The sequence below is a fragment of the Falco naumanni genome, chromosome 20 (genome assembly GCF_017639655.2).
Source record: "Falco naumanni isolate bFalNau1 chromosome 20, bFalNau1.pat, whole genome shotgun sequence".
Lineage (NCBI taxonomy): Eukaryota > Metazoa > Chordata > Aves > Falconiformes > Falconidae > Falco > Falco naumanni.
This window is the reverse complement of record NC_054073.1, coordinates 1,178,085-1,205,567: the sequence shown is the minus strand read 5'-3', so window position 1 is coordinate 1,205,567 and position 27,483 is coordinate 1,178,085. Positions and strand designations below refer to the sequence as shown.

Genomic DNA, 27,483 nt, shown 5'->3' with positions numbered 1-27,483 from the left:
GTTAAGGGCAGATTCGTGGCTGTTTCAGCCGTTACATTCCCCAGTAAGCAAAGGAGGATTATGGCTCCGTAATTAACATGTATGGACAGCAGAAACATATTTTTTTTCCCTTTGTGAGTTTTAAGGCCGTGTAATACGTCTGCTTTTTGCATTCCTGAGCTCTGGAAAATTTTAAACAAGTGAATCTGACAGCGATCGCTTCTCTCGAGCGGTCACCCCTTGGGCTGAGGGGACAAAGAAGGAAACCTGGATGTGACTCTAGTAGCGCTACTTGAAGGCAGCTCTCTGGGAATACTCGGCCATTCAGAGCAGCCTCCCTGGATTTCCTTCCTTGTGGGATATTTCCACCCTCCTGCAGGTTTCCACTGTGAAACCAGACTGGGACGGGGCTCTGGATCGTAGAGGATTCGGTCCCTACGCGTGGAGAACACGCCATGACAGCGTCGAGATCCTACGCTGCACACTCAGAGGTGGTTTTGTTGTTTCTGACCTGAATAAAAGCAAGCATTTTGTTTGTCTCCAGTGTCATCTCCCAGCACTTAACTGCCAGAGGGAGATAAAAAAAAAAAAAAAAGAAAAAAGCTTCAGAACTACTGTCAATCCACCCTTCTCTTGCAGGGAAGAACCAGAGCACTGAAAGCAATGGGTTTGTATGTATTTTATCCAAAATTTATTGGCGGCGAGATGGGTAGGGCTACGGGGACAGTATGAAAATCACATTTGCAGCTGGCCTTTCCGTGGAGACCCGCTCGGGCCGGGCCTGGAGACGCAGCTCTGCGGCGGCAGCCCCTGCCCTCGCGCGCCGTGCGCTCTGTGCAAGTCACCTCCATCCGCGCTCCCCGTGCTTAATGCTGCTTTCGCCTGAAAGAGCAGCCTGAGGGAAGAAAAGCCAGGGAGAGGGGTCAGAAAGGCTGCAGCCCCCTCAACCCCCACCCACCCACCCACCCCAGCCCCCACCCCGGGGGTCTCGCAGTTCAGCACGTTTCTCCTTGTTTTAAGATAAAAGCACCACCCCCATTCTGGAAGCGCCTGTCAGTAGCTTTTAAAAACCTTCCAGCCCAGAAGAACGACAGCTCCCCCAGCCCCCCCCCCCTCGCCCCGGGCGATAAGCCGCCCCCCTCCCCACCTTCTGTCAGCCTCGCCTTGCCCCCGGTGGGCTGGCACAGCACGGTGGAGCAGCCCACGCACAAAACGACGGTCTGAGCGTGGCTGAAGACGGTAGTGATCTTGTAGCAACCTGCAAGCGAGGAGGGAGCTCGGAGGGGGGGCCGAGGGGCCCCGGGGCCCGCTGCCCCCCCCAGCCGCCGGGCCCTCCCCGCCGCCCCCCGTCCCGTCCCGTCCCACCGCCCTACCCGGGCACTTGACGTCCATGAAGTAGGAGTTGGGGCTCTGCACCAGCCGCTTCTTCTTGTGCTTCCTCTTCTCCTCCTCAGGGGAAGGGTGCAGCAAGTCCTTGGCCAGCTGCGGGGACAAGCCCGGTTAGCGCCCGGCCCCCGCCCGCCGCCATCTTGGGGCCCCCGCCGGGGAGATGGCGGCGGGCACGGCCCACCCCCGCGGCCCCGCCGGGCCCACAACCGGGCCTGCCCTCCCCCCCTCAGCCTCCCCCTCCCGTGCCGCTGTGCGTGGCCCCGGCCCGGCCCGGCGTGGGGGCGGCGGGCGGGGGCCAGGCCTGGGGCCGCGCTCACAGGCATGTTGGCGTGGAGGCAGCCGCGACCGAAAAGGGGGCAGGCCGGAAGCAGGCGCCGCTATATCCGCTGAGGGGTTTCCCCGCACGGGCGGAAGTGAGGCGCGGCCGCTGGGGGCGGCCATGTTTGAAGAGCGCTGGGGGCGGCCATATTGGAAGGGCGCTGGGGGCGGCCATGTTGGAAAGGTCGGCTCTCCCGCCGCCAGCTCGGGAGAGGCGCCTGTGGGAGGGAGGAGGCCGCGGGAGCCGTGAGGGCGGTTGCTCCCCCGGTGGCGTCACGGTAACGTCATGGCGGCGAGGCCGGGCTCGGGGCGAGTCCCCGCCTCGGGGGGGTGGGCGGGGGCCGGGGCCGGGCCGGGTCCCGGGGGGCGGCGGCGGGGGCGAGCGGCCCGGCGGCGGGCGGGGGCCATGGCCAAGGCCTACGACCACCTCTTCAAGCTGCTGCTGATCGGGGACAGCGGCGTGGGCAAGACCTGCCTCATCATCCGCTTCGCCGAGGACAACTTCACCAGCACCTACATCTCCACCATCGGTGAGTGAGCGGTACCCCCGGGACCCCCCCCGAGACCCCCCTCGGGCTCGCTCACCGAGATCCCCCCGGGACCCACCGGGGATCCTGTCCGGGAGCCCGTCAGGGACTCGGCGGGACCCCCAGCCCCAGGACGCACCGAGGACCCCACCCGGGACCCCCCCCCCCGACTTACCGGGGTGCCCCCCCCCGACTCATTCACCGGGACCCCCAGTCTGGGACCCAGTGGGGATCCTGTACGGGAGCCCCGTCAGGGACTCACCGGGACCCCCAGCCCTGGGACCCCCCGGGACCCCGATCCAGGACTCACTGGGAACCTCTGGCCGCAGGACTCACTGGGACCCCCCTCAGGAGCCAGCAAGACCCCCCACCCCGGGACTCAGTCACCGGGACACCCCCAAGACTCACTGGGGTTCCCTATCTGGGATCCACCGGGGATCCCCACGGGGACCACCTGGGACCCCCACCCAAGACTCACCGGGAAACCCCCTCAGCACCCACCGGGGAGCCCCTCCCCGGGAGCCCACTGGGACCCCGGCCTCGGGACTCACTGGGATCCCCCCGGGACTCACCAGGGACCTTCACCCAGGACTCACCAGGGATCCACTGGGATCCCCCCCTGGACCCCGCAGGACCTCCAGCTCTGGGAGCCGTGCCTCCCCCCTTCCCCCCAGCTCCCCTCCACACACCCCGGGTGGCCGGACAAGGGTGGGGGGCAGCCGCTGTCCCGCTCATCCTTCCCCGGACCCCAGCACCGCCACTGGGAATGGCACTGGGAATGGCACTGGGAATGGCACTGGGAATGCCACCGGCAGCTCCGTGCCTCACGCCAACCAGCGAACGGCAGGCCGAAGCCATTTCCAGGGGCTGCATGCGCAGGGAAGCCGGCGTGGCACGCTGCTGCCGGCCGCGGCTCGACGCTGATCCTGCCCTGCACCGCCAGCGAGCCGTGACCCCGGTGCGCGCCGCCCCGGCCGCCTCCGCGCTCCCACCGCGCTGGTAAAGCCGTTTCCTGAGCCTGGAGCAGCCGCCCCGCCACGGCCCATGCCATAAACTCCAGCGCCTGCTCTGGCCCTTCCTCCTCCTCTTCCTCCTCGCCTGCTTCAGCCTCTGAAACAGGGCTGAGCCTGGGGGGGTTGTAGAGATGCGGGATTTGGTCGGGGGGGACACATCTGCCAGCCTTTGGCACTGGTCTAATTGATGGGGGGGGGTCCGGTGGTCTCTTCTCCTGCCACGACATGGGCAGCAGCGTGGGCAGCTGTGTGGGGTGATGCCGTCCTGCAGGGATGCCACGGACGGTGGGATTGGGGATGCAGCTCACCCTCTCCCACCCACTGCAGCCGGTGCCAGGCCTGGACTTTGGCCCCCCCACACACACACCCCCACCCCCATTCCCAGATGCCAGATGGTTACTAGGAAACTGGAGACTGGGACTGGGAGTGGAGGTGTTTATGGCATCCCCTCCCGGTGCTGGTGCATCACCGGTCCCTGTCTCTCTCCTTCCTTCCCAGGGATTGACTTCAAAATCCGGACGGTGGACATCGACGGGAAGAAGATCAAGCTGCAGGTCTGGTAAGTGGATGGGGGGGGGGGAATTGGGGTCCCTCCCCAAGCCCCCCCAGGCCACCTCACCCCCCTCCCCTGCCTCTCCCACAGGGACACAGCGGGACAAGAGCGTTTCAAAACCATCACAACAGCCTATTACCGTGGAGCTGTGGTACGGTGCAGGGGGTGCCAGCAGCCCCCCAAAGGGCTGGGGCAGCTCTAGGGGGGACCGTGCCTGCCTAGGGATGAGGAAACCCCCCCCCCCCCCCCCCCGAAACCCAGGCAGAGAGTCCCTGCCCCACTCACTGTGCCATCCTGGCAGGGCATCATCCTGGTGTATGATATCACTGATGAGAAATCCTTCGAGAATATTCAAAACTGGATGAAAAGCATCAAGGAGGTGGGTGTGCACGGGGGCTGGGGGCACAGGGCAGGGGGATTTGGGGGGCTGGGGTCCTGCCCGTCCTCTCCTGCCTGCAGAACGCCTCTGCCGGGGTTGAGCGTCTCCTCATTGGCAACAAGTGTGACATGGAGGGCAAGCGCAAAGTGCAGCGGGATGAGGCTGAGAAGGTAGGGGGGGCACTGTGGGGCTGAGGGGGGGGTCCCCCCAGCACCCTGGTCAAACAGGGGTCCCCTTGTCCGGCAGCTGGCGAAGGAGCACGGGATCCGCTTCTTCGAGACCAGTGCCAAGTCCAGCGTGAACGTGGAGGAGGTGAGAAGGGGCTCCAGATGCAAAGGGGGGGCCGCATGCCCCCCAAAGGAGGGGCAGAGGAGGTCCCCCAGCCCCAGGGGGGGTCTCTGAGCACTGACGCCTCTGAGCATCCCCTCTCCCTAGGCCTTCAGCACGCTGGCGCGGGACATCTTGCAGAAATCCTCCCGGAAAGCGGTGAGTGGGACTGGGACAGGGGGGCCGGGCGAGGGACCCCCCTCTGCTCTGGCCCCCACCCTGACCTCCTCCCCTCCCTCTTCCAGGCCCCCAGCAGCAGCAGGCCCCTGCTGGAACCTGGCCCCCCGAGGAAGGCCGGGGGTAAATGCTCCCTCGTGTAGGGGCACCTGTCTCCCCCCCCCACTGCCACCGCTCCCCCCGCCTGCCCCGGGGCAGCGCGGGCGCCTCTCCGGGACTGGGGGGAAGGTGTCCGGGGGGCTCCTGGTCGGAGCAGGGCTGGGGGCTGACCGCCCCCGGTCCACACCTTGTGCCATAAAGCCCAGCTTGTGCCTTGCCCCGTCTCTGGTGTCTCTGTTGGGGACGCGGAGGGGGGCGGGTGGGAACGGGCCCGGTGGGGGGAATGGGCCTGGGGGCGGTGGGGCGAGCCCCGGGGAGAGCGCCGGCTGGAGCCACGCCCCCTTGCTCCAAAGCCACGCCCATTCGCTGAAAGTACCGCCCATTGCATAAGCCGCGCCCCTTTCCTCAACGCTCCGTGACTCAAGCCCCGCCTCCGCCGTAGACCACGCCTCCCGCTGACCCCGCCCTTCCCGTCGGTCCGCGCTCCTCCCATCGGCCCCCGCGCGTCAAGATGGTGGCGCTGCCAGAGAGTCGGGGCTCGGTGCGGTAGTTCCGCCGCGCCGATGGGGCCTCGGGCCCGCGCCGGGCCGCGCTGCTGCGCCCTTTACGCCGTGTTGGGCGCCCTGGTCTGCGGGCTGCGGTGAGCGGGCGGCCGGGGGCTCGGGGAGGGGGGGAACGCGGCGCGGGCAGGCCCGGAGCGCGGCCCTCACGGCGTCTCTGCTCTCTCCGCAGGCCGGCGGCGGCGATGGCAGTGGGCGACGAGAAGCGCTCGGGTGAGTGCGGGGCCAGTGCTGCAGGGCCGGGGATGTGGGGCGCTCCGGGGCCGGGGGCCTGCGGTGTTGCGGGGCTCGTGGCGCCACGGGGCAGGGCCAGGGCCTCAGGCCAGGCTGGTGCTCAGCAGCCATGCTCTCTCCGCAGTGAGCCCGGTGGTGGCCACTCTGTGCTGGCGTGTGGAGGATTTTGTGGTGGCACAGGAGTGCACCCGCTGCTCTAGCTTCCAGATGGTGAGTACCGGCAGCGGAGGCGCTGTGCTCACCTCCTCACCTGGTGGGCTGGGGCTGGGGGGTCGGGGGGGCCGGTACTGCCCTGACACAGCCACTGATGGGCCTCTTTCGGTTGCAGAAAACAATATCGCAGTGCAGCCCCACGGGCTTCATTGAGAAGATCAACTGTGCCACATCCAAGAGAGATGAGTATAAGAGGTGGGTGCATGCTCTGAGCAGGGGAATGGGGCAGCTGCGAGCCCCTGGGAGGTCACGGGGAGATCGGATGGGATTTGGGGCTGAGGCTCTTCCCTGTGGTGTTTGTTCATAACGCTCCCTGTGGGTGCAGCTGTCGCTCCGCAGTGATGGAGGCGCATGTTTTCTGGAGGTTTGTGGGTACCATGATGTGCGTTGCCACCGTCTTCGCGGTGCTGGTGGTGTGTCGCCAGCGCGTGCTGGACAGGAAGGCCCTGGAGAAGGTCCGCAAGCAGATCGAGTCCATTTAGCAGAGCCCGGCTGCCCTGGAGCGGAGGACTCTGCTTGCCCGCAGCCCCCAGGAGGCTGGAAGGAGAAACGGGTGCCCTGGGGCTGGCCCTGCCCCACTCTGTGAATGTGGAGTCCTGCCCGGAGCTGCCCTCTGCTGCCTTGGACACTGCTGGGGCATCCCATGGGACTGGCTGAGGGGTGCCCTGCCTGCCCGGGGGGTGGCCCCCGGGGGGTGTGGTGTGTAATAAATCCTGACCGTTGTCACCGGAACAATGTTGGCGTTTGTCCCTGGGGGGACAGGAGTGACGCAGGGCTGTGCCACTGGCTCCGCTCCCCCGTTGGAGCCCAGAGGGGGTCCCTATCCCACAGGCAGCGACACGAGCTCAGTGCTGACCCTCCAACACGCGGTGTGGTGCAAACCAGGCATGGTTTTATTCACCAGTGCACAGAGCTGCCAGGGGTGGGGGGGGGCCACATCCAGCACCCCCTGCCTGGGCTGGACTGGGTGTTCCCCATCCGGGGGCAGCTCCCAGGGCCCCAGAGGATGGACAGCTCTCTGCTGTCTGTCACATCTCGTCACCGTGTCCCAGTTTTGCTGCCCTTGCCAGAGTCCCTGCATCCCCTGGGGGTACCTGGCTTGAGTTGGTGCCCAGTTCCCTGCTGGGGGGGCGCCTCCCATCCCCCTGCCCCCCCTCAGCTCCATCCTCCACGGCAGGTCCTGGGTCTTCCACCCACAGTGACCCTGACGCAGGGAACGGGGCTTCAGGCAGTCCCAGCAGTTCGCCCTGGGTCAGGATGTTCCTGGAAATCACTGCAGGAACAGGGAATGCCAGGGTGGGCAGTGCTGGGGCGGGGGGGGGCACACCCCAGCAGCCTCCCCGTTACCTCCAGTGGGCCTGTTGCTGCCTTGCATGGCCCCTGTGCCACGGTGGAAGGGGCTGTAGCTGGGGAAGAGGATGAGTCCGAGAGAGAGCAACAGGATCTGTGGGGGGGGACAGGAGCTGTGTGCCACCGAGCGGTGCTGGGGGATGCTGGTGTGCACAGGGGGACTGCGGGGCATGTGCCGTACCAGGACACAGGTGCCAGTCTGGGCGGCTTTGTTGGACGTCTGCTTGATCAGCGCCTGCAGCTGCCGCAGCAGGGACCTGTGGGACAAGGGGTTGGGGGGCGCCTTGCCCGGTGCCCCCTCTCCCACACTTACCCTGGTGCCGTGCCCATCCCGGTGGCCCCTGTGCCGCGCTCACCCATTGTGCTTCTCCAGCTCCTGGACTTTTTTCCGCAGCTCCTGGTTCTGTGCTGAGCATGCGGCTGCCCTGCCCGGGCAGAGACGGGGACAGGTGAGGGGACATGCCAGGACACAGGGGACATAGCGGCTCCTGGTGCTGCTGCCACCCACCTGCTCTCCAGCCCGTCCAGGTACTCCTTTTTCCTCCGCCGGCTGTCCTGGGCCGACCGCTTATTCCGGATCTTTCTTCTCACTTTCTTTAGGATCCGTTCCTCGGCCTGGGGAGGCAGAGGGGTCAGCCCTGCCCCACACCACCCCCCAGCCCCCACCCCCCCCACTGTACCTCAGTGAGGGGCAGGGTGCTGGGCAGCGTCACCCCCTCTTGCGCCAGCAGCCGCTTCTCCTCCTCCGTCAGGCACAGCTGCCGAGAGATGGGGCGTGCGTGGGGACGGGTGGGGGGTGCTGGGCAGCAGGGGGGCACGAGGGGGGCTCTGGGGACTCACTGTGGGGCTGGGCAGGGGTACGGCAGGCAGCTCGTTGATGCCGCAGGAGCTGGGGAGCAGTGGGGGGCACAGCCAGTTGTCTGCAAAGGGGAGAGGCAGCAATGCTCTGCCTGCTCCTGCCCGCCTGGACCCCGGGAGCCGCTCTGCTCCCTGCCCGCTGCCGCGCCGGCAGGATGCGGCCCCCTGGGCTGAGCCCTGCTGGGGGCCAAACCCCACTGACCCAGCTGGATGGAGACAACGTGGCCGTGCAGGGGGGTGCTGAGGTCGCAGACCACCTCGCAGAGAGCGGCAGCGGGGGGCTCCTCAGGCTGGGGGGGCTCCAGGCCAGAATCCTGGGAGCCGTGGCTACCTGAGGAGGTGAGGTGGCCACCCAGGCCGCAGATGTCGTCAGGGTTCACCATCAGCTGCAGCAGCTCCTCGGCTTCACTCCCCTGTGGCCGGAGAGATGCTGGCAGGGGGCACGCTGGGGAGACGGGGACCCCCGGGGCTCACGGGGACCCCCTGGGCTCCGGCGCCCCTCAGGGGGCTCCTCTCTGCCGTGCTCCCCCTCGACACCAACTCACGCCATCCTCGGGGAGCAGCCAGCCCTCGAAGGCCGACTCCGTGCCGCCGGGAGACGGGACCGAGCTGGGGAAGGGGGGCTCGGGGAAGCTGGGGCCCGGGCCGAGGCTGCCTGGCGGCTCCGGGGCCTCCGGCTCCATCACCGGGTGGGAGCGGGGGCCGCCGGGGCCCCTCCGGGACCGGGTGCCGCGGGTGCTGCTCCCACCAGATCCGGGCGCCCCGCCAGGCTCTCCTCGGGGTGCCCCGGTCCCCGGTGGCGCAGCCGGCCCTGGGCCGCGCACCAGGATCTCCGGTATCCTGGGCCGGCCCCGCCAAGGCCCGCCCCGGAGCCTCACCCCGGTAGGGCCGGACTCCCCGCCCTCCGCCGCCTCTACCAGGGCACAGCGGGGGGCCGGGGGGGCTACCGGGGGCAGCCGGGCTGGGGCTGCCCCGGTACCGAGTCCCGGAGGCCGCGGCGGAACCGGGACCCCGGGCCCGGGGGCCGGTTGGCGGCAGCGGCCGGTGGCTGCAGAGCCGGGCCGGTGCGGTCCCCCCCGCCGGTAACGGGGGGGGGGGGGGGGGGTGCGGGGAACCCACCGACCGGCCCCGGGGCAGCCGCGCCGCGCCCAGCTCGCTCGCTTCCTATTGGCTGCCGTGCCTGTCACTCAGCGCCGCTGGCGGGGTGTTCCGCGTCTCTATTGGCTACGAGCGCGGTGGCGGCTCCGCCCCCTGGAGCGCCGTGGCCGCGCGGATACGATGTAGAGATCGGTGAGTGCGGGGGGGCCGGGGGGGCCACGACACCGGGACCTTGGACCGGCCCCCGATCCCGGGCCTCGGTCCCCGTCCCCGATCCTTGATCCCGGCCTCGAATTCCCGGTGCTGGGTCCCCAGTCCCGGTACTTGATCCCCGCTCCCGGTCCTTCATCCCGATCCTGGTCCAGTCCCGGTACTTGATCCCTGCTCCCGGTCCTTCATCTCGATCCCGGTCCAGTCCCGGTACTTGATCCCCGCTCCCGGTCCTTCATCTCGATCCCGGTCCAGTCCCGGTATATGATCCCTGGTTTCGGGTTCCCCGATCCCAGTCCCTTATCCCCTCTTCCTGATCCTGGTTCCGGGTCCTCGATCCCAGTCCTGGTCCCCCGATCCTGATCCCAGTCCCTGTCCTTGATCCCGGTCCCGGGCCCCCGCTCCCGGGCCCCCGCTCCCGGGCCCCGATCCGGATCCCTGCCCTTTATCCCGGTCCCGGGCCTCTGATCCCGCTCCCGGTCCCCGATCCCGATCCCGGTCCCTGCTCGCGGTCCCTGCTCTAGATCCCGGTCCCGGGTCCCCGATCCCGGTCCCTGCCCTTGATCCCGGTCCCAGATCCCCGATTCCGGTCCCTGCTCGCGGTCCCTGCTCTAGATCCCGGTCCCGGGTCCACGATCCCGGTCCCTGCCCTTGATCCCGGGTCCCTGATCCCGCTCCCGGTCCCTGCCCCTGATCCCGGCCCCAGGGCTGCCCCTCCCAGCCTGCCGGGGCAGCGGAGCGGGGGGGCGCGGCGTGGGGGGGCGCGGGCCGGGGGCAGCGGGGTGTGACTCACCGGGCCGGGGGCCGGCCCTGACCGCCCCCCCCGTCCCGCCCCCCGCAGCCCCGGCCCCCCCGGCGGAGCGGAGCGCGGAGGCGGCGGGACGGATCGTGCCCGCGGTGGGCGCTGAGGCGGAGCGCGGCGGGATGGCGGCGGGGCCCGGGCCCGGCGGGGGGGCGCAGCTGGCCTGGAGCCCCGGCACGGCCCCGCGCCCCCCGCCCGGGCTGGAGGCGAAGCTGGGTTCGCTGCTGCTGCTGCTGCTACTGCCGCTGGCCTGCGGGCTCGGCCCGCTCTGCTGCTTCCGCCAGCCCCCGGGCGCCGCCGGTACGGGGGGCGGGGGGCAGGGGGGCCTGGGGGGGCGGGGGGCTGGGGGGTCCCGGGGGGGCTGGGGTGTCAAGGGTGTAGGGGTCTGGGGGGTCCCGGGGTTACTGGGGGGGTCCCGGTGGGGCTGGGGTGTCAAGGGTGTAGGGGTCTGGGGGGTCCCAGGGGGCCTGGGGTGTCAGAGGTGCAGGGGGTCCGGGGAGGCCTGGGGGACCCAGGGTGTTAGGAGTGCTGAGGGGTCCCAGGGGGGCTGGGGGTCCGGGGGTGGCAGGGGTGTAGGGGGCTGGGGGGGCCGGGGGTGGCCGGAGTGTAGGGGGCTGGGGGGTCCTGGGGGGACTGGGGGTATCAGGGGTGTAGGGGGCTGGGGGGGCCTGGAGGGCCAGGGGTCTTGGGGTTGTAGGGGGCTGGGGGGTCTCAGGGGAATCCCAGGGGTTTAGAGGGGCTGGGGGTACCAGGGGGCTTGGAGGTGTCTGGACATCTCAGGTTTTTGGGGGGGTTGGGGATGTATGGGGGGTCCTGGCGTTTTGGGGGGGTCCTGGAGGGGCAGACGATGTCCAGAGTGTCCTGAGGAGTCTGGGAGGGTCCAGGGGGGTCCCAGAGGTTCAGAGGGTCCAGAGGGGGCCCAGGGGGCCTGGGGGTCTCCGGGATCTTGGGGTCCCAGCAGAAGGTCCAGGGCTCTCAAGGTTTTGGGGAGTCTAGAGTGGTCCTGGGCGTCTGGGACCAGCTGGGGACAGGGCTGTCACTGTGGGCAGAGCCGGGTGGGTGCTGGGCTGTTGTGGGGGGTCTCGGCGGGGGTCTCAGCCCCCCTGCCCCGCAGACTCCCGCAGCCCGGTGCTCAGCCTGGTGAGCTGCTTCGCCGGCGGCGTCTTCCTGGCCACCTGCCTGCTCGACCTCCTGCCCGACTACCTGGCCAGCATCAGCGCGGCGCTGGAGGGGCTGCGCATCACGGTGAGCCCCCCCGGGACCCCCCGGCTCCTGCCTCCCCCGGGGACCCTGCCCAGGGGGACCCCGGCTCTGCCACGGGGTGACCTGCTGTCCCTGGCCCCGGGGTTGGGGTCAGCAGTTCTGGCTGGGGTGGGGGGTCAGCTGTGCTGGGACAGTGGGGGGGGGGGGGAGTGGCCGGGGGGGGGTGGTCAGTAGGGAGGGGACATCCAAGGGGGGACAGTGGCGAGGGGATGGCTGAGGGGGGGACACGACGGTGACGACAGTGGGGAGGGGGTGGCCTGGGTGTGTGTCAGTGGGGAGGGGATGGTTGGGGGGACAGTGGGGAGGGGACAATAGGGATGGCACAGTGAGGAGGGATAGCGCGGGGACGGGATGGAGGGGAGGGGGATGGCGGGGCAGGGGGGGACGAGACGGGGGTGGGGGTGGGTGGGACACTAGGGCAGGACAGGGACAGGGACGGGGGGGCCGCGGTCAGCGAAGCAGCCGGGAGGGGCCAGCGGAGCCGGAGGGGCCTCGTGTCCTGCCGTGACTCATGGAAAGAGCCTCCCTCTGCCCGGGGCTTCCCGGCAGCCACCGCCGGGCGGGCGCAGGCAGGGCCGGCTGCAGGCAGGGTACAGGCAGGGTGCAGGCAGGGTGCAGGCACAGGCAGGGCCAGGCACAGGCAGGGCGCAGGCAAGGCAGTGCTGGGCGCAGGCAGGGCGCAGGCAGGGCGCAGGCAGGGCGCAGGCAGGGTGCAGGGAGGGCGCAGGCAGGGCGCAGGGAGGGCGCAGGCACAGGCAGGGTGCAGGCAGTGCTGGGCGCAGGCAGGGCGCAGGGAGGGCGCAGGCAGGGCGCAGGCAGTGCTGGGCGCAGGGAGGGCGCAGGCACAGGCAGGGTGCAGGCAGTGCTGGGTGCAGGCAGGGCGCAGGCAGTGCTGGGCGCAGGCAGGGTGCAGGCAGTGCTGGGCGCAGGCAGTGCTGGGCGCAGGCAGGGCGCAGGCAGTGCTGGGCGCAGGCAGGGCGCAGGCAGTGCTGGGCGCAGGGAGGGTGCAGGCAGGGCGCAGGCAGGGTGCAGGCAGTGCTGGGCGCAGGGAGGGTGCAGGCAGGGCGCAGGCAGTGCTGGGCGCAGGGAGGGTGCAGGCAGGGCGCAGGCAGGGCGCAGGCGCAGGCAGACCCTGAGCCCCCTCTCCCCCCCCCCGCAGCTGCAGTTCCCCTTGCCCGAGTTCATCCTGGCCATGGGCTTCTTCCTGGTGCTGGTGCTGGAGCAGGTGGCGCTGGCGCAGCGGGAGCCAGGACCCCCGCCGGATGAGACCCGAGCTCTGCTGCCCTCCGCCTCCATCCAAGCCCCTTCCCCGGCGCCCCCCGCCCCGGTGGGGGCCCGCGGTGCCATCCGGGCCGGTTTGCTGGTGTTGGCGCTGGCGCTGCACGCGGTGCTGGAGGGGCTGGCGGTGGGGCTGCAGGAGGCGGGGGGGGCCGTGCTGCGCGTCTGCCTGGCCCTGCTGCTGCACAAGTGCGCGGTGGCATTCAGCCTGGTGCTGCGGCTGCTGCGCGCCCGCCTGCGCCCACCCGCCGTGCTGGGCTGCCTGCTGCTCTTCGCCACCATGACGCCCTTGGGTGTGGGGCTGGGGGTGGCGGTGGCGGCGGGCGCGGGGCCGCGGCAGCGCTTGTGCCGGGGGGTGCTGGAGGGGCTGGCGGCCGGGACCTTCCTCTACGTCACCTTCCTGGAGATTTTGCCCCAGGAGTTGGGGGTCCCCCAGCATCGTGTCCCCAAGGTCATCCTGCTGCTGGCCGGCTTCGCCCTCGTCACCGCCATCCTCTTCATCAAGATCTGAGAGCCGCACAGGGGGTAGGGACCCCCCCATGGGGTAAAGGCCCCACCCACCCCCCATTGGGGTAGGGGACCCAGCCCCCCCCCCCCCCCAGAGTAGGGACCCCCTCATGAATGGGGTAAAGGACCTACCCACCCCCCATGGGGTAGGGACCCCCCTCTACATGGGGTAAAGGACACCCCCATCCCCCATGGGGTAAAGGAATGCCCCCCAACACGTGGGGTAGGGGACCCCCTCCCCCATGGGGTAAAGGATACCCTTATCCTCCCATGGGGTAAGGGCCCCCCCCCCATCCCCCACGGGGTAGGGGACCCCCCTACACACATATGGGGGAGGAGACCCCCTCGCAGCCCCCCAGGGGTCCCCTCTGCACCATATGTCAGTGCCAAGCTGCCCCCAGCCCCCCATGCACCGCGGGGGGGGGGGGGGGGGCGGGGCTGCCTCGTGCCTCAGTTTCTCCATTGCACAGGGGGAATGGTGCTGCCCCCCCTTGACACACCAGGTGGGGGGGATGCCCCCTCCCCCCCAACCAACACCCACAAGTGGCCTTATAGCGCAGGTGGGCACAGCCCTGGCCCCCTGCCCCTGTCCCCCCCCGCCGGGGGGGGGGGGATGCTGTTGGAGGAAGCAAATAAAGGATTAGACTGAAGGTGCTGCCTCTGCCTTGGGGGGGATATGGGGGGTGGGGGGGTGGGCACAGTTCCCGGGGGGTCACACTGCCTCCCCCCCCCCCCCACACACACACTCCCGGGACTATATGGGCTGGGTGGTTCATGACCCGCTCCCCCCTAGTTTTGGGGGGTAGGGGTGGGCTGCTCTGTTCTCAGCCATGGGGAGGGGGTGACACTGCTATGTTCCCCCCCGCACCTTGTCATGCGGCCCCTCCCCCGCCCTCCCCCCCCAGTCCCCACATCGTGATGCCCCCACGTTGCCATGGCCCCCCCCATCGCCGTGCTCCCCCCATTGCTGGGTACCCCCTCCACCGTGCCGCCATGTCACCGTGTCCCCCATTCTGCCGCCTGCCCCCCCCCCCCTTGCCATGCACCCCATCCTGCTTTCCCCCCCCCCCCCCCCCCGCCCCGGGTCCCCCCTTGTCCCCGTGTCACCATGCTCCCCCATTCTGCTGTCCCCCTCCCCTTGCCGTGCCGCCCCCCCCCCCCCCCCCCCCCATCCTGTTGCACCCCCCCCCCTTCCCGTGCCTCCCCATCCCGGTGGCCTCCCTATCCAGCTGCCCCCTCCCCCCCCCCCATCTCGGTGCCCCCCGCATCTTGCTGCCCCCCCCCCCCCCCCTTGCCGTGCCCCTCCTCCCCCCATGCTGCTGCCCCCTCATCCCGGTGCGCCCCCCCCATCCTGCTGCCCCCCCCATCTCAGTGCCGCCCCCCCCGTGGTGCACCGCCCCCATCCCCCGCCGTGCCCCACGCTGCCCCCGTCCTGTCCCCGCCCCTTCCCGCGGGTGGGCGGCCGCCGGCTGCGCGGTGCACGCCGGGAGCTGTAGTCGGGCTGGCGCTGGGCGGGGGCGCCCCCCTCCGCCAGTCAGCGGCCGCGGACTCCACTTCCCGGCGGCCCCTGCGGGCGCGCCGCAGGGGCCGCCGGGAGTTGTGGTCCCCCGGGCGGCTGCGGCCCAGCGGCGGGGCCCGGCCCGCGGACTCCCCGCCCCAGCCTGCGCCGCGCGGCGGCGGCGGCGGCGGCGGCCGGAGCGGCCCGAGCAGGGAAGATGGCGGCGGCGGGCGCGGGGGCCGGGCCCGGGCCCGGTGCGGGCTCCTCAGCTGGGGCCGGTGCTTCCAACCCGCGGAAGTTCAGCGAGAAGATCGCGCTGCAGAAGCAGCGGCAGGCGGAGGAGACGGCGGCCTTCGAGGAGGTGATGATGGAGATCTGCTCCACCCGGGTGAGCGGCGCCGCGGCCTCCCCCCGCCGGATGCGCGGCGGGGCCGGGGGCTGGGGGGGGATGAGGGCTGTGTGAGGGGCCGCGGGTGCGGGCCTGTGAGGGGGGTGGGCGCCTGTGAGGCGGCCGGGGGCTGGGGGGTGCGGGCCCGGGAGGGGGTCGGGGCCTGTGAGGGGGCCGGGGGCTGAGGGAAGATCTGGGAGGGGGGGTCAGAGGGGGCTGTGTGGGGGCTGGAGCGGTGCAGGAGGAAGGGGGGACTGGGGCTAGTGGGGAGCCGGGGGCTCGGCTGGGGGTGCAGGGCGGGTGGGGGGCCAGGAGGCACAGGGGCAGCGGGTGGGGGAGGCTCAGGCGGGTGCCCGGGGGGTTTGGGGTGCAGCGGAGAGGGGGCATCACCCCCAGCTTGGTGGTGGGCCATCACTGGGGGCACGGAGGGGACGGGAAGGTGCCCCCCCCCCCCCCCCGAGAAACGCTTCCCCCCCGGGTGCCCAGCTGCACCCCGCTTCTCCTTCCCGTCAGTTTATTTTGGTTTGGGGGAGGGATCGCACGTGGCTCGCTCCGGCCCATGGCCACCGTGCGTGGGTCCTGTACGCCTCCTCCGCCTCTGAGCACACGTCCCAGCCACCGGCCGCAAAAACCCACTCGCCACCTGCGGCACCTGATGGTTTTGCTGGGGCTCCTGCCGGGGGGGGCTCGGAGGGGCTCCCCGTGCCCCTCGGCTCTGTGATGGGCTCCTGTGGTGTTGCAGCCTTGCGTCACCTCTACCTGGCCATCCTCTGCCGTCCCCGGGGCTCTGGGGGGTCTGTCTCTGGACCCCCGGGAGGGTTGGGTTGGTCCTTCCCACCGACGCAGCCGGCTCCCGCAGGAAGCGGTGGATGCTTTGTCCCTGGAGACGTTTAAATTTAGTTTGGCTGGAGCCTGAGAAAACGCAGCGTTGGGGACCGCAGATGGCCCTGCTGGACCTGAGCCGGCAGAACTGTCCTGCTTGATGGCTTCTGGGGAGGGGGAGTCATCGTTGCCTGCGGGCCGAGGGCTTCTCGGAGGGACCGCAGTGGCAGGAGGGCTGCTCTGGGGTGCTGGCAGAATGACGGTGGAGCGGGGAGGCCGGGAATACCATGGCTTGTCTTCAGGAGAGCGGTTTGCCAGGCAGGGGAAGCCGTCAGGAGGAGACGGTCAGCTCCGGTTTGTGTTTCGCTCTGCGCCGGCCCCGAGGAGTCGGCAGGGATTGCGCGGCCGTTTGCCAAGATCAGGGTTTGGCCAGATTTCAGCTCCCGGGGAGGCAGGTTGTGCCAACGCCGGCAATGGGGCTCTGCAGCGTTGCGGGTCGCCGTGCCGGCAGCTCTGCGGGGTCCCGCAGCCAGCGCCATCCTTCCTGGCAGAGGTACGGGGATGGATGAGCGAGGGGAGAGGAGTGTGGAGTCGAGGGAGCCGGCGTCACAGGGAGGCTCTTCCAGGTGGCAGGGACCACTGATGGGGAGGCTTGCGTGTCACCCTGCACGCGAGGTTGGTGGGACTGGGAGGAGAAGGGAGCAAAAAACATCAGACCTTGAAAAATGGGGTGTTTGGGGCAGAGAGCCCCGCTGGCACCCCAGGGCTGGCGAGGCAGCCAAGATTGGCACTGGAGGGGGTGATGGGGACAGGGTGCTGCCGACCCCCGAGGACCAACGCGTGGCTCTCCGCACCGAGCCGAGAGCCGCCGTGTCCCGGTGAGCCAGCAGAGCTCCCGAGCGGGGACGCCTCTCTGTGCGCTTTGTCCGCTCTCTCGCCGGGACGGCAGGCGGGAGCCGCGACCTGTGCATCGCCGGTGAGTTTGGGAGTGGGCTGAAGCCTCCCGCAGCGTGTTTGCACAGTAAACAGCTGGTTAATGTGCAGCAAAGCTGGGGGAGAGGCAGCAGGACTGTCCTCCCTGCTAATCCCTGTCCTGGGATGCTTTCTCTGGGAGTTTATTTCACACACATGGAACTGGCAACCCAGGAAAGGCGCGGAGCAGTCCAGAGCTGGTCCCAGAGTGGGTTCCAGCCCCACGGCTCCCCTCCATCCTTGCCCACAGGGCTATGGGCAAGGAGCTGGCAGTGGCCATCGCGCTGGCAGCTTGTGCCCCGCACAGGCACCTCTGTCTCGTGGCTCCTCGCCAGGGGAGAGGTGGCTGGGGGGGCTGCTGCCCAGCTCTGGGGTACCCCGCTCCCACCGCGGGGGTGTAGCAGCCCCTCAAGCCTTGCTTTGTGTTGCCTGGAGTTTTCTTCTGGCCGCTTGTGAGCTGCTGCCTGATTTCAGCCTCGTCTGGCTCCGCCGGCTCCCGCAGGGACCCTGGCTCGGAGAACAGAGCAGGATCCCAAGACCTTAAGCCCCAGCGCAACTCCTCGCACTAATCCTGCAGTGCCAGCGCAGCCAGCTGTTGACTAAATCCCCCATTTTTTTTGGGTTTTTTTTTGGTGTTTTTTTTTTTTTTTCCCCCTGGATCTGGATTTTGCTGGTCTTAAGCTTGGGAATTTGCTGTCGCAGGTTTCCCAGCTGCAGCCCATTTCTGAGCTGCTTATTGTGCTTCATCTTCTCCTTCCCTGGGGTTTGTCCAGGACCAATGAGTGCTGGCGCTGGTTGGTGCGTGGGGCTGCTCGGGACACCCCGGGCCCAACGGGAAGGTGTGAATTTGTATGTGCTTGGCCTTGGCTCTGTGGGTTTGGATCGGGGAAACCTTCCTTCCCCGCTGAGATGCTGGAGGGAGGGAATGGGACACCCCGGTGTGCCGGAGGGGGTGATGGAGGCCGTGCCCTTCACTGGGATGCGGGCAGCGGAGCGTCTTCCTGCTGCTGCCAGGATGAGGAAGTCTGTGCTGCTCATGACGGGTCAAACCCCTGCCCGGCTGGGCTGTGGGCAGGCTCCTGCCTGCGGGGCCAGGGCAGGAGGGGGCTTTTGGGGTCGGCCCGGTGCTGGTGCTACCCCAGGACCCTGGCTCTCCTTTGCTGTTGGCTTTTCCTCCACTGCCGAGCGTGGCGGGTGGGTGCCCAGCCCCGGTTATCTCCCGCCTGTGGTTTGCCATGACTCTTTCCCTCGGCCTTGAGCAGCGCCGGGAGCCGGCGGGCTGTCGCGCCGAGCCAAGCGGGCTGTCCCGCTCGCCCTCCCGGAGCCCCGGTTGTGATCTCTCCTGGTTTTTGGGCTCCAGCACTGGTGTCGCTGACAGCCCCTGGCTTGTCTTTGGTGTGGATGTGGTGCTTGCTGGAAAACCCAGCACCTCCAGATGGAGGGGGACAGGCTGACCCACTGGGTGCCAGTGCCTGGGGAGCCCAGAGCCCTCTCGGGTGGGCACAGGGGCTGTGGATGGGAGGGGGGCTGGGGGTGCTGCAGCCTGTGGGAGAGACGCGGCTTTCCCCGCGCTGAGCTGCTAAACCCAGCGGGGGCTCAGCATCCTTCCTGCACTGGAGCACCCACAGAGGGTGGAAAGTCCCTTGTGGGGCCTCCTCTGCACTTGGTGGCTTTGAAGCGGAGATGTACCGGGCACCTCGAGCCCTCCCGGCCTGCTCCTGTGTGGTTCCTGCGGCCACGGGAGGTTCCTGAGGGTCGGACATGCCTCGCTTGGGGGCTGACTCCTCCCGTGGGATGCCCCGGTGGCTCCATGGCATGTGCGGGGCAAGCTTGGGGCTCAGCTGCAGCTGAGAGGGAGCGTGGGGATGACCCTCTGGGATGGCAGCTCTGGGGTGTAACAGGGCAGTTGGGAGGCCCACCAGCACCCCGGGGGTGTCTGCTGCCCCCCCTGACCTGCCTTCCCTCCCCCGGCCCAGCTGCAGGCACAGAAGCTGAGGCTGGCCCACAGCCGGGGACCTTACTACAGCGGCTCGCTGCCCAACGTCAACCAGATCGGCAGCGGTGTCTCTGACTTCCAGGTGAGCAGCGCCCACTCTGCCGGCTGGGGTGGGTGTCTGGGGGGGCTTCCCCCTCCGGCACAGCGGCTGCTGCCCCCAGTGACTTGGGGAGGGGGATCAGGAGCTGTGTCCGCACGTGGGGTGGGCATCGGGGAGGAGGATGAAGAGCGGCGGTGTGGGCTGCTGTTGGGGACAGATGGGACAAGGGGATGTTCTCCTCTAATCCCTTTGCCTGGCCCCAGCTCCATCCCGCTGGCAGCGCTGCCAGTGACAGGGTGGTCAGGGGGGGCTGATCCCGAGACCCCTGCCCTCGCAGCCAGGGTCTGCGGTGGTCACCCAGGCGGTGGGCTAACCCCCTTGTCTCCCCCCCGCAGGGCCCTTTGCACTCGCCGCTGGACTCCACGCGCAGCACCCGGCACCATGGCCTGGTGGAGCGAGTCCAGCGGGACCCGCGTCGCATGATGTCCCCCCTTCGCCGATACGTCCGACAAATATCCTTTATCCTGCTCCCCCTTACCCGGCGGTGGGGGCAGGCAGCCTTTTCTCCCACCACTGGGGCTCCTGCCCCGATCCCAGCGGCCCTGCTGCTCGTCCCTTTGGGATGAGCGAGCGTTAGCCACGCGTGCTGCGCTGGCCTGCCTGCGGCGTTGCAGTTGGGTGCCTGCGTGCCCGTTGCTCAGCCCCTCGCTCCCTGTTTGGCCCTTAACTTGCCTCTCACATCGACAGTTCTCCCTATGGACCGACCTACCTGTCGCCTCCGCCTGAGCCTAGCTGGAGGAGGTAAAGACCCCGCGTTTTCTTGGCTCCCGCCACTTGTTTTCCGGGTGCCGGTTTCCAGCCCGTTGCCTCCCGGTGTCTGCGGGGTCGCTGGAGCCCGGGGCTTGCTCCAGGTGGTTTGGAATCAAGCGGGCTGGCACAAGCCCGGTGCCGGAGGGTCCCTCGCAACGGGCAGCCCTCCCAGGAGGATTTACACAGCTTCCAGACCTGGGGGGGCAGAGAGAAACGCTGAGATGCCGGGAGTGGGGCTGCCAGGTCTCCCACCTCTCTGATGTCGGGTGCTGCCCGCACTGTCCCGCAGCGAGGGGGGATTTTTAAGGAGGAAGGATTTCATCGTGCCCAAAAGAGCCGGCTCCGGCACGCGGGGCGGCAGGCACCTGCTGCGGCAGCGGGAAGAGGGATCCTGCCCGGGGTGAATCACCGGGCGGCTGAGCCCCTGCGCGCTCCGGCCCTTGGCCCCGGGGGCAGGCGAGGACGGGGCTGGCCGAGCCCGAGGGTGCTGGGCTCAGCGAGGGTGCTGGGCTCAGCGTTGCTCAGGGCGCCTGGGCTTTCTGTTGAAGGCTGCCCTGGCTCCGAAGCACTGTGCTCAGCACAGCTCTCCTTCCCTGGTCCCAGCACCGTTCTCCCAGGGAGACTTGCTGCCGATGCTCCTGCCGTGTCCACACCTCGGTGCCCGGCACGGCTCCGCTGCTGTCCTGGCACGCTGGGAGCTTGAGGGGCCGCGTGTGTCCCCTCTCCCCAGCCCAGCGGGGACACTGGTGGTGGCAGGGGTGGGGTGGCAGCTCTGGGTTGTGCCAGGCGACGCCGGGGCTCTGCTGGATGTCAATGTTGTGTCTTGCACTTTGTCCCCTGCCATGAGCCTGGGCACCGGTCAGTCCAGAGCGTGAGGAGCACGGCCTTGCCCCCCGCCACATCTTCCCCCACCCTGCTGTGCCCAGGCCCAGCCGGCGGGTGCCCTCTCTGCCATCCTCCTCGACCTCCTGGGGCAAGGCCCTGGCTTTTTTCCCCTTCTGAAAGAAGAGGTCGAGTCAGATCTTCCTTGTCACTCGCAGCGAGCACAGCCGCCCTCCCCGCAGGACCTGGGGCTCCGGGGAGATGTCCCCAGGAGCATCTCGCTGCGAATCCTGCTGCAAATTCCTCACCCCAGGCTCGGGGGGGACCTTCATCCTTCTTCCAGACAGCTGCCTTCACTTGGCTCGTGCTCCGTGACGCTTCCCTGGGCACTGCTGGAGGGGAGGGTGGTCTCTGGCTTGCGGGCCCCCTGCCCTGGGGCACGGAGACCCTCTGGTGTTGCCCCAGAGACCCTCTGGTGTTGCCCCAGCACGCCTAAGCCATGGTGGCATCGACTCTTGGCTGTGATTTGCCCAAGCCGGGCCAGCCGCTGTGGTTTTGGCTCCCCGAGGCTGAGCCGCCCATCGCTGCGGTGTCTGGGCTGCAGGCAGGGGGCTAAGGCAGGGGATAGGGTGAGGATGGCAGGGATCGCCCCTGACCCGGTGCCCCCCGGGACCGGCAGAGATGCTCCGGCTTGCCCAGGCAAGCTGCCTGCCTCCTCCTGCTGCCCTTGGCCTCCCCCCGCAGGGGCAGTGCCCCCCTGCGCCCCCTCCCTTGCCCCCCAAGTAACCCTGCTGTTTCTCCTCACAAAGGACCATGCCCTGGGGTAACTTTCCTATGGAGAAAGGACATTTGTTTAGGCTGCCGTCGGCTCTCAACAGGTGAATGATTTTTTTTTTTTTTTAATTCTCTTTTCTCTCTCTCTCCCGGTCTCTAGCCCTTCCCCAGGACCCCCAGGGTGGGCACAGCCCTGCTTGTAGCAACTCCAGCCCCCCCGGAAAAGGGAAAGGGGTCTGCAGGCTGCCCTGGCCGCTGAAAGAGGGGGACCCCCAGGGTGGAGGTGGCCCTGTGTGCCCTGCGCCGGGTGCAGCCCTCGCGCCTCCGCAGGCTGCGTGGTTCCGCAGTGGCTCCCAGCTCCCTGAGGAGCTGCTCTGGGGGGCAGGGGGCTCTCAGGTGCAGGGCAGGGTGTCCCCGAGGGCTGCCCTGGCTCGCTGCTGGCTCCGGGGACGAGGAGCCCGCTCTGCCCGCTGCTGTGGCTGCTTGGTTTCGCGCCGGCGCAGCACAAGGAGCAGGAGCTGGCGCAGCCCTGGGGGATCGGGCCCCCTCTCTGGAGCCCGGTGAGGTGGCAGAGCCGTGGGGTCCCGGTGGGGTCCCCGTGGGGTTTGAGAAGGGAGATGCTGCGGAGCACGCACGGAGAGCTGTGGCGTTGGGGTGTCACGTTCCCCAGGCTGGGGCACAGTGGGGTCCCGGCAGGGCCAGCAGGGCTCAGGGTGGGCGCGTTGCTGATGCCGCAGGGATGCCCAGCACGGGGGGCTCATGGCAGCCCCCGCTCTGCCTCCCTTGTGCTGTGTGGGCACGGGGCTCGGCGCTGGCAGCGGGGCCCTGGCCGTGCCATGGGCAGGCGCCCATCGCTCCCCGGCTGGGCCCCGTGCGGGAGGGGGCTGCGTCCCATGGGCCGGGGGGGTTGGGGGGGGGGGGGGCTTCCTGCCTCCCAGCTGCGCCGCAGCTGAACAATATCCCCCTTGTGCGCTCCCAGGACGCGTCATTAGCTCGAGCGGCCTTTTCCCAGCCCCTCCCCACGCTCATCCGCTTCAAACCAACTAACTGGGAACACAATGGTGTAATATCCCTGGGTACGCTGCCCCCAGCCCCTCCAGGGCCCCCGGGGGAAAGAAAGGGTCCCAGGGGTGCCCGTCTTCCCCAGGCCAGGGGTGGCGAGGGCTCCGGGGCCATCGCTGCGGTGGCAGGGCCGGAGCAAGCCCCAGCGTGTCTGGAAGCGCAGGGCAAGGGACCCCACTGGAGCATCACCTGGGGAGGGGAGGGTGGGGCTGGCAGAGGGGGACGAGGACCCCCAGAACCCCTTGGCGTCTGCCCCAGGGTTCGTCCCGGGCACGGCGAGCGTTGGGCAGGGAGGGCTGTGAAGGAGCCGGTTGTTCTCCAGCGAAGCCCCACCGTGCTCCCTGTTCTCACCCTGCTCTTCCCGTTTTCCACCCGCTGCCCTGGCCCTGCGCTTGCCCAGCATCCCGGTGCCGGCCGGGGGGGGCTGCCACAGGGGTGCGGGGGCCGAGGGCTGAGCCCGGCCCCGTCTGACCGTCACCTTTCCATTTCCAATTAGAACAAATTCCGACTCGGCGCTTCACACGAGCGTGATGAACCCCAACCCCCAGGACGCGTACCTGGGCCCCTCGCAGGGCGCCCCACCACCCGGCCGCCGGAGCGGTGAGTGTCCCCCCGCTTTCCCCAGCGGGACCCTGCCGTCCCCACCTGCACCCGGCTGCCTGGGGACCCCCGCACCCCTTTCACCCCTTGCGGACCCTTGGGGGGGCCGTGTGGAGCCCCGTCCCTCCGTAGCGGGGTCACGCAGTGGTACCCCCGTCCCTCCACGGTGCTGATTGATGTCCCCCGTGTCCCCCTGTGCTGCCGCTGACTGTCACCTGCCGTCTTGCAGGTTTTCTGGACGGGGACACGGACAGCAAAGGTGAGCAACTACCCACCCCCGGCAGCGCGACACCGAGCCCGGCACAGACCCCCGTCTCCCCACCTTGCTGCCTACAAAGCGTCGGGGCGGTGGGTGGGATGTGGGGGGCCAGTGCCTGGGGACCCCTCTGTGGCAGGGGGTCTGTAATGCCCCACTCGTGACGGGTCAGTGCCCCCCGGCGGGTGAACGCGGGTGGGCTGTGCTGCTCTCGTGGCGCTGACCCTCGCTCCCCCCTCGCCAGTGTTTCTTTTCCAAGTGCCTCCCATCGAAGAGACCTTCGATGACAACAAACACGCGCTGAAGCCCTGGGACACCAAGAAGGTGGGTGCCGAGGCAGGACGGCGAGGAAGTCGCCCCTGCAGCCCCCTGCCCACGCTGCTCGCATCCTGCCCGCGGGGCGGTGCGACACCGGGGTGGCTCTGCCCCCTTCCTGCCCTCAAACCGCGGCCGGCCCAGGGCTGGGGGGGCGCAGGCTCAGCACCCCGGCTTCACCGCGCTCCTCTCTTTGATTTCGCAGCTCTCGTCATCCTCGGCCCGGCCGCGCTCCTGTGAAGTCCCTGGGATCCAGTAAGTCCTGGGCTGGGCTGGGGGGGGGCTGCTGGGGAGGGGGTCACCGCAGGAGGCAGCAGCATCCCGACACGGGACGCGTCTCTCTCTTTCCCCCAGCATATTTCCATCCCCGGATCAGCCTGCCAACGTCCCCCTCATCCCCTCGGCCCTCAACACGGGGGGCTCCCTCCCCGACCTCACCAACCTGCACTTCCCCTCCCCGCTGCCCACCCCTCTCGACCCGGATGAGACCACCTACCCCAGCCTGAGCGGGGGCAACAGCACCAGCAACCTGGCCAACACCATGACGCACCTGGGCATCAGCGGCAGCATGGCACTGGGGACGGGCTACGACTCGCCAGGTGAGGGCTGGCCCCGTCCCGCCGGGAGATGCCGGAGCAGATGCCCTGGGGTGGCTGGAGCCGCCGAGACGCGGAGGACCGGCGTGGGGAGCCGGGAGAGAGACCCCCATGGTGGGGAGCTGCTCGGTGGGGCCGGGGGAGACGGGATCCACCGCACCCCAGAGCCGGCTGCGGCAGCGCTCGGCCTCTCCGGGTGGTCCCGGCCTGGGATGGAGATGCTGCAGCCTGGGAGCAGGGTGGGGAGCGCTGCGGGGTCTGACAGCACCGGGGGGTCCTTGGGGGGTGTGGGGGGGCGGCCGCGGCCGCCTGCCCCGCTCCTGCCCCGGCACCCTCCGCTTGCCGAGCCGGAGCATCCTGTGCCGCCGCCGTTCCCGTTCGCGGGGTGTGTGTGTGTTTCTGTCTTGTCTCCATCGTTTTGGTCGCCTCCGTCACCTTCCATCCCACCCGGGGCAGACGGGGAGCCCCAGCCTGGCCCGGCCCGGGGAGGAGAGCCTGGGGCGCGGGGCGATTCCGTGGGGTAACGGTGGTGTCTCTTCTTTTTTGTCCCCACAGGACTTACCTCACCTATGCAGAGCTCCCTGAGTAACCCGTCCCTGCAGTCCTCGCTTAGCAATCCCAACCTCCAGGCCTCCCTGCGAAGCCCCTCGCTCCAGTCCTCCCTCAGCAACCCCTCGCTCCAGTCCTCCCAGAGCAGTTCCTCCATCCCTTCCTCGCTCTCCAACCAGTCCCTGCCCTCCTCCCTCTCCTCCTCGCTCAGCAACCCCTCGCTCCCCACGTCCCCCCGCAGCCAGCCCATGCAGTCCTCCCCCAGCAACCCCAGCCTGCCCTCCGGCTTGAGCGGCTCGTCCTACGCCCCCATGGTGCAGGCGTCCATAACCACCTCGCCCCGCCGAAGGGTCCCGCTCAGCCCCCTCACCCTCCCAATGGGTGGCGACTCCAGAAGGCAGCACCCCAAACAGTTCTCACCAACAATGTCACCCACATTGTCCTCCATCACCCAGGTATGCATGGTCCATCGCCCGCGCCGGCCCCGCGCCGCGCGCTCGCCTCCATCTCCTCCCTCCGCTGCTCTCGTGTCTCCATCCTCATCCTCAGCCACACGCCAGGGAAGCCCCTGGACCCCCCCACCCACCAGGAGGGACCGCTGCGTGGTTGGGAATTGAGGGGAGGGGACACACACACACACACACACAGAGGACAGGGATGTGGCGCATCCCTGCATCCCAGCCAGGGCTCCCCCACCCCGGGGTCTTGCTCCGGGGGGGGTGCCCAGCCCGCTGTGGGTGCTGGGTGCGAGGGCTCAGCACCGGGTGCTGCCGGCGGGGCTGGAATTCCGGCTCTCCCGCATCACCGTGGGCTCCCCAACCCGCTGCCGGTGCGGGGGGACGCACCGGGGGGGGCTGGCAGAGGTGGTCCCCATCCAGGGGGGCTGAGCAGAGGGGCCGGATCCTGGTGGGTGCCGGGGTGGGTGCAGGCTGACCCCCCCCCTCTTTGCGCTCTCTCCACAGGGGGTGCCCCTGGACACCAGCAAGCTGCCGGCCGACCAGCGGCTCCCACCGTACTCCTACAGCCAGCCCGGCTTGCTGCTGCAGTCCCAGCCGAGCCAGAAAGCCCTGCACCAAGCCGTGCCGTCCCCCCCGCAGCCGGCGTTGCCCCCCGCCCCGCCGGCGCGACCCCCACCCCCGTTGCCAAGCGGGGCCGCCCAGCGCCCGTACGGCCCCCAGTACCAGCCTAACGCCCCCCTGCCGCAGCCCCCGCCGCTGGGACAGCCCCTGAGCGACTTCGGCTTGGGCAGCGTGAGTGCTCGGGGGTGGGGGGCACACAGCTCGGAGGGGGGGCACCCCCCGTATTCCCCCCCTAACCCGCCTCTCCCCACAGTTCGAGCAGTTCGGGATGGGGGAGAGCCCCACCGGTAACAGCAGCGGTTTCCCCGAGGAGCTGGGGTCCCTGAGCTACCCCCCGGCCGAGGGTGCCTACGACCCCCACGTCCTCAACCGGCAAAACCTGAGCAACTGCAGCCGCCACGGCCCCATCCCCAACATCATCCTCACAGGTGGGTGGCACCGGGTGCCCACGGAGACCCCCCCGGCGGGCGGGATGTCACCTAGGGGGTGCTGAACCCCCTGTTATCCCCCCCCCCCTCCCCCAAATAGGGGATTCTCCCCCCGGCATCTCGAAGGAGATCGCGACGGCGCTGGCCGGTGTCCCCGGCTTCGAGGTGGACGCGGCGGCGCTGGGGCTGGAGGAGGATCTGAAGATCGAGCCCCTCACCCTGGACGGACTGAACATGCTGAGCGACCCCTACGCCCTCCTCACCGACCCGGCCGTGGAGGACTCCTTCCGCACCGACCGCCTCCAGTGAGGGGCCAGGGGCTCCACCAGCCCCCCCCGGCCCGGCCCGCGGACCCCCGGTCACCACCGCCCCCTCCCCAATTCCCACCCCCCCTACCCCCCCTGCCTTTCACTCCCCTTTTTCACTTTTTTTCCGGACAAATGGGGCCGCCGCCGGCTCCCTCCCCGGAGAACGGGGCTGGGGGACACCGGAGCCGGTGTGAATTTTGGGGGGGGCACAAGCCAGGCACTCTCCAGCCCCATGGCACCCCAAACCCCGGCGGAGAGGGGGCTCCCAGCCCCCCGGGGGCGGCTGTACATAACCCCGTAGGTAGAGACCCCCGGGGAGGGGGGTGTAGGGGGGGCCGCTTCTGTTTTTATTTTATTTTTTTCTGGCTAATCATCATGTTTAAGGAGAAATCCCGCTCCCCCACCCCGAGCTGCGCCCCATATGTACCCCCAACCCCCCGCCCCTTACCCAGCTGCCGGGGACCCTGCGGGACATGTAGAAAGCACTTGTAACTTTGCCCCCCCCCCCCTTACACCCCGAGGGGAGCGTGGGGGTCCCGTCTGCGGGTGGGGGGACCTGGGGCCCCAGGACCCGCGTTCCCCCCAAACCCGGGAGGGAGCCAGAGTGATTTATTATTATTATTATTTTTTAAAATATATTATATGTTAATTAAATGCCCTCTGTGATGGTGTGTGGCTGATTTTGGGGGTGGGGGGCGACACAGGACAGACAACACACAATGGGGGAGGCTGGGGGTGGGGGGCTCTGACCCTCCCTGGGGAGGTTTGGGGGTGCAAAGAGGGGGTTCAGTGGCTCCAGCCCCTCCCCCACTTGCCAGATCTTTAGGTCTGGGGTCCCTTATGGGGGGGGCAAGGGGTCCCCGTAGTTCCTGGGTGTGCTGGGGGGGGGGCATGGCGGCTGCGGGGAGCTTAGGGGGGTGCCTTGAGGTTCTTGGGGGTCCCAGGGGGATGCTGGGGGACCTCCTAGTAGTTTCTAGAGGTGCTGGGGGGTCCTGGGGGTATCCTGGTAGCTTTGGGGGGTGCTGGGGTGGTCC

At 69.2% G+C, this 27,483-nt stretch overlaps 6 protein-coding genes across 9 annotated transcripts; 4 read left to right on the top strand and 2 right to left on the bottom strand.

Annotated features, from left to right (window-relative positions):
- Nucleotides 1-647: 647 nt before the first annotated feature.
- Nucleotides 648-1,776, bottom strand: RPS27 (ribosomal protein S27). The gene is made up of 4 exons (XM_040577853.1): nt 1,686-1,776; nt 1,353-1,461; nt 1,127-1,237; nt 648-874 (listed from the first exon to the last, which is right to left on the bottom strand). The coding sequence occupies exons 1-4, from the start codon at nt 1,689-1,691 to the stop codon at nt 846-848; spliced, it is 255 nt and encodes an 84-aa protein (XP_040433787.1). The 5' UTR covers nt 1,692-1,776; the 3' UTR covers nt 648-845.
- A 61-nt stretch (nt 1,777-1,837) lies between these two features.
- Nucleotides 1,838-4,978, top strand: RAB13 (RAB13, member RAS oncogene family). The gene is made up of 9 exons (XM_040618885.1): nt 1,838-1,964; nt 2,123-2,216; nt 3,725-3,785; nt 3,870-3,930; nt 4,081-4,158; nt 4,239-4,328; nt 4,405-4,470; nt 4,594-4,644; nt 4,731-4,978. The coding sequence occupies exons 1-9, from the start codon at nt 1,860-1,862 to the stop codon at nt 4,803-4,805; spliced, it is 681 nt and encodes a 226-aa protein (XP_040474819.1). The 5' UTR covers nt 1,838-1,859; the 3' UTR covers nt 4,806-4,978.
- A 259-nt stretch (nt 4,979-5,237) lies between these two features.
- Nucleotides 5,238-6,494, top strand: JTB (jumping translocation breakpoint). The gene is made up of 5 exons (XM_040618928.1): nt 5,238-5,401; nt 5,494-5,534; nt 5,680-5,765; nt 5,884-5,963; nt 6,094-6,494. The coding sequence occupies exons 1-5, from the start codon at nt 5,325-5,327 to the stop codon at nt 6,248-6,250; spliced, it is 441 nt and encodes a 146-aa protein (XP_040474862.1). The 5' UTR covers nt 5,238-5,324; the 3' UTR covers nt 6,251-6,494.
- A 146-nt stretch (nt 6,495-6,640) lies between these two features.
- Nucleotides 6,641-10,012, bottom strand: CREB3L4 (cAMP responsive element binding protein 3 like 4). Of its 2 annotated transcripts, none has more exons than XM_040618757.1 (9): nt 8,522-10,007; nt 8,179-8,389; nt 7,959-8,038; nt 7,799-7,876; nt 7,627-7,733; nt 7,475-7,543; nt 7,300-7,375; nt 7,116-7,212; nt 6,641-7,041 (listed from the first exon to the last, which is right to left on the bottom strand). In XM_040618757.1, exons 1-9 carry the CDS (start codon nt 8,657-8,659, stop codon nt 6,797-6,799), a joined length of 1,101 nt encoding a protein of 366 aa, XP_040474691.1. In that variant the 5' UTR covers nt 8,660-10,007; the 3' UTR covers nt 6,641-6,796. The 2 variants fall into 2 exon arrangements, with proteins under 2 accessions (XP_040474691.1, XP_040474692.1); XM_040618758.1 differs by having other exon boundaries at nt 6,890-7,041; nt 7,116-7,174; nt 8,522-10,012.
- Nucleotides 10,013-10,132: 120 nt separating this feature from the next.
- SLC39A1 (solute carrier family 39 member 1) lies at nt 10,133-13,784 on the top strand. Of its 2 annotated transcripts, XM_040618826.1 has the most exons (4): nt 10,133-10,386; nt 11,201-11,331; nt 12,509-13,177; nt 13,260-13,784. In XM_040618826.1, exons 1-3 carry the CDS (start codon nt 10,209-10,211, stop codon nt 13,136-13,138), a joined length of 939 nt encoding a protein of 312 aa, XP_040474760.1. In that variant the 5' UTR covers nt 10,133-10,208; the 3' UTR covers nt 13,139-13,177; nt 13,260-13,784. The 2 variants fall into 2 exon arrangements, with proteins under 2 accessions (XP_040474760.1, XP_040474759.1); XM_040618825.1 differs by having other exon boundaries at nt 12,509-13,784.
- Nucleotides 13,785-14,816: 1,032 nt separating this feature from the next.
- On the top strand, nt 14,817-27,104 carry CRTC2 (CREB regulated transcription coactivator 2). 2 transcript variants are annotated; one of them, XM_040618538.1, is made up of 14 exons: nt 14,817-15,020; nt 18,791-18,892; nt 19,246-19,362; nt 19,590-19,651; nt 21,292-21,360; nt 22,815-22,918; nt 23,148-23,177; nt 23,419-23,498; nt 23,695-23,744; nt 23,844-24,088; nt 24,641-25,089; nt 25,597-25,884; nt 25,967-26,141; nt 26,242-27,104. In XM_040618538.1, exons 1-14 carry the CDS (start codon nt 14,850-14,852, stop codon nt 26,448-26,450), a joined length of 2,151 nt encoding a protein of 716 aa, XP_040474472.1. In that variant the 5' UTR covers nt 14,817-14,849; the 3' UTR covers nt 26,451-27,104. The 2 variants fall into 2 exon arrangements, with proteins under 2 accessions (XP_040474472.1, XP_040474473.1); XM_040618539.1 differs by lacking the exon at nt 14,817-15,020 and adding an exon at nt 15,501-16,517.
- The last annotated feature ends 379 nt before the right edge of the window (nt 27,105-27,483 follow it).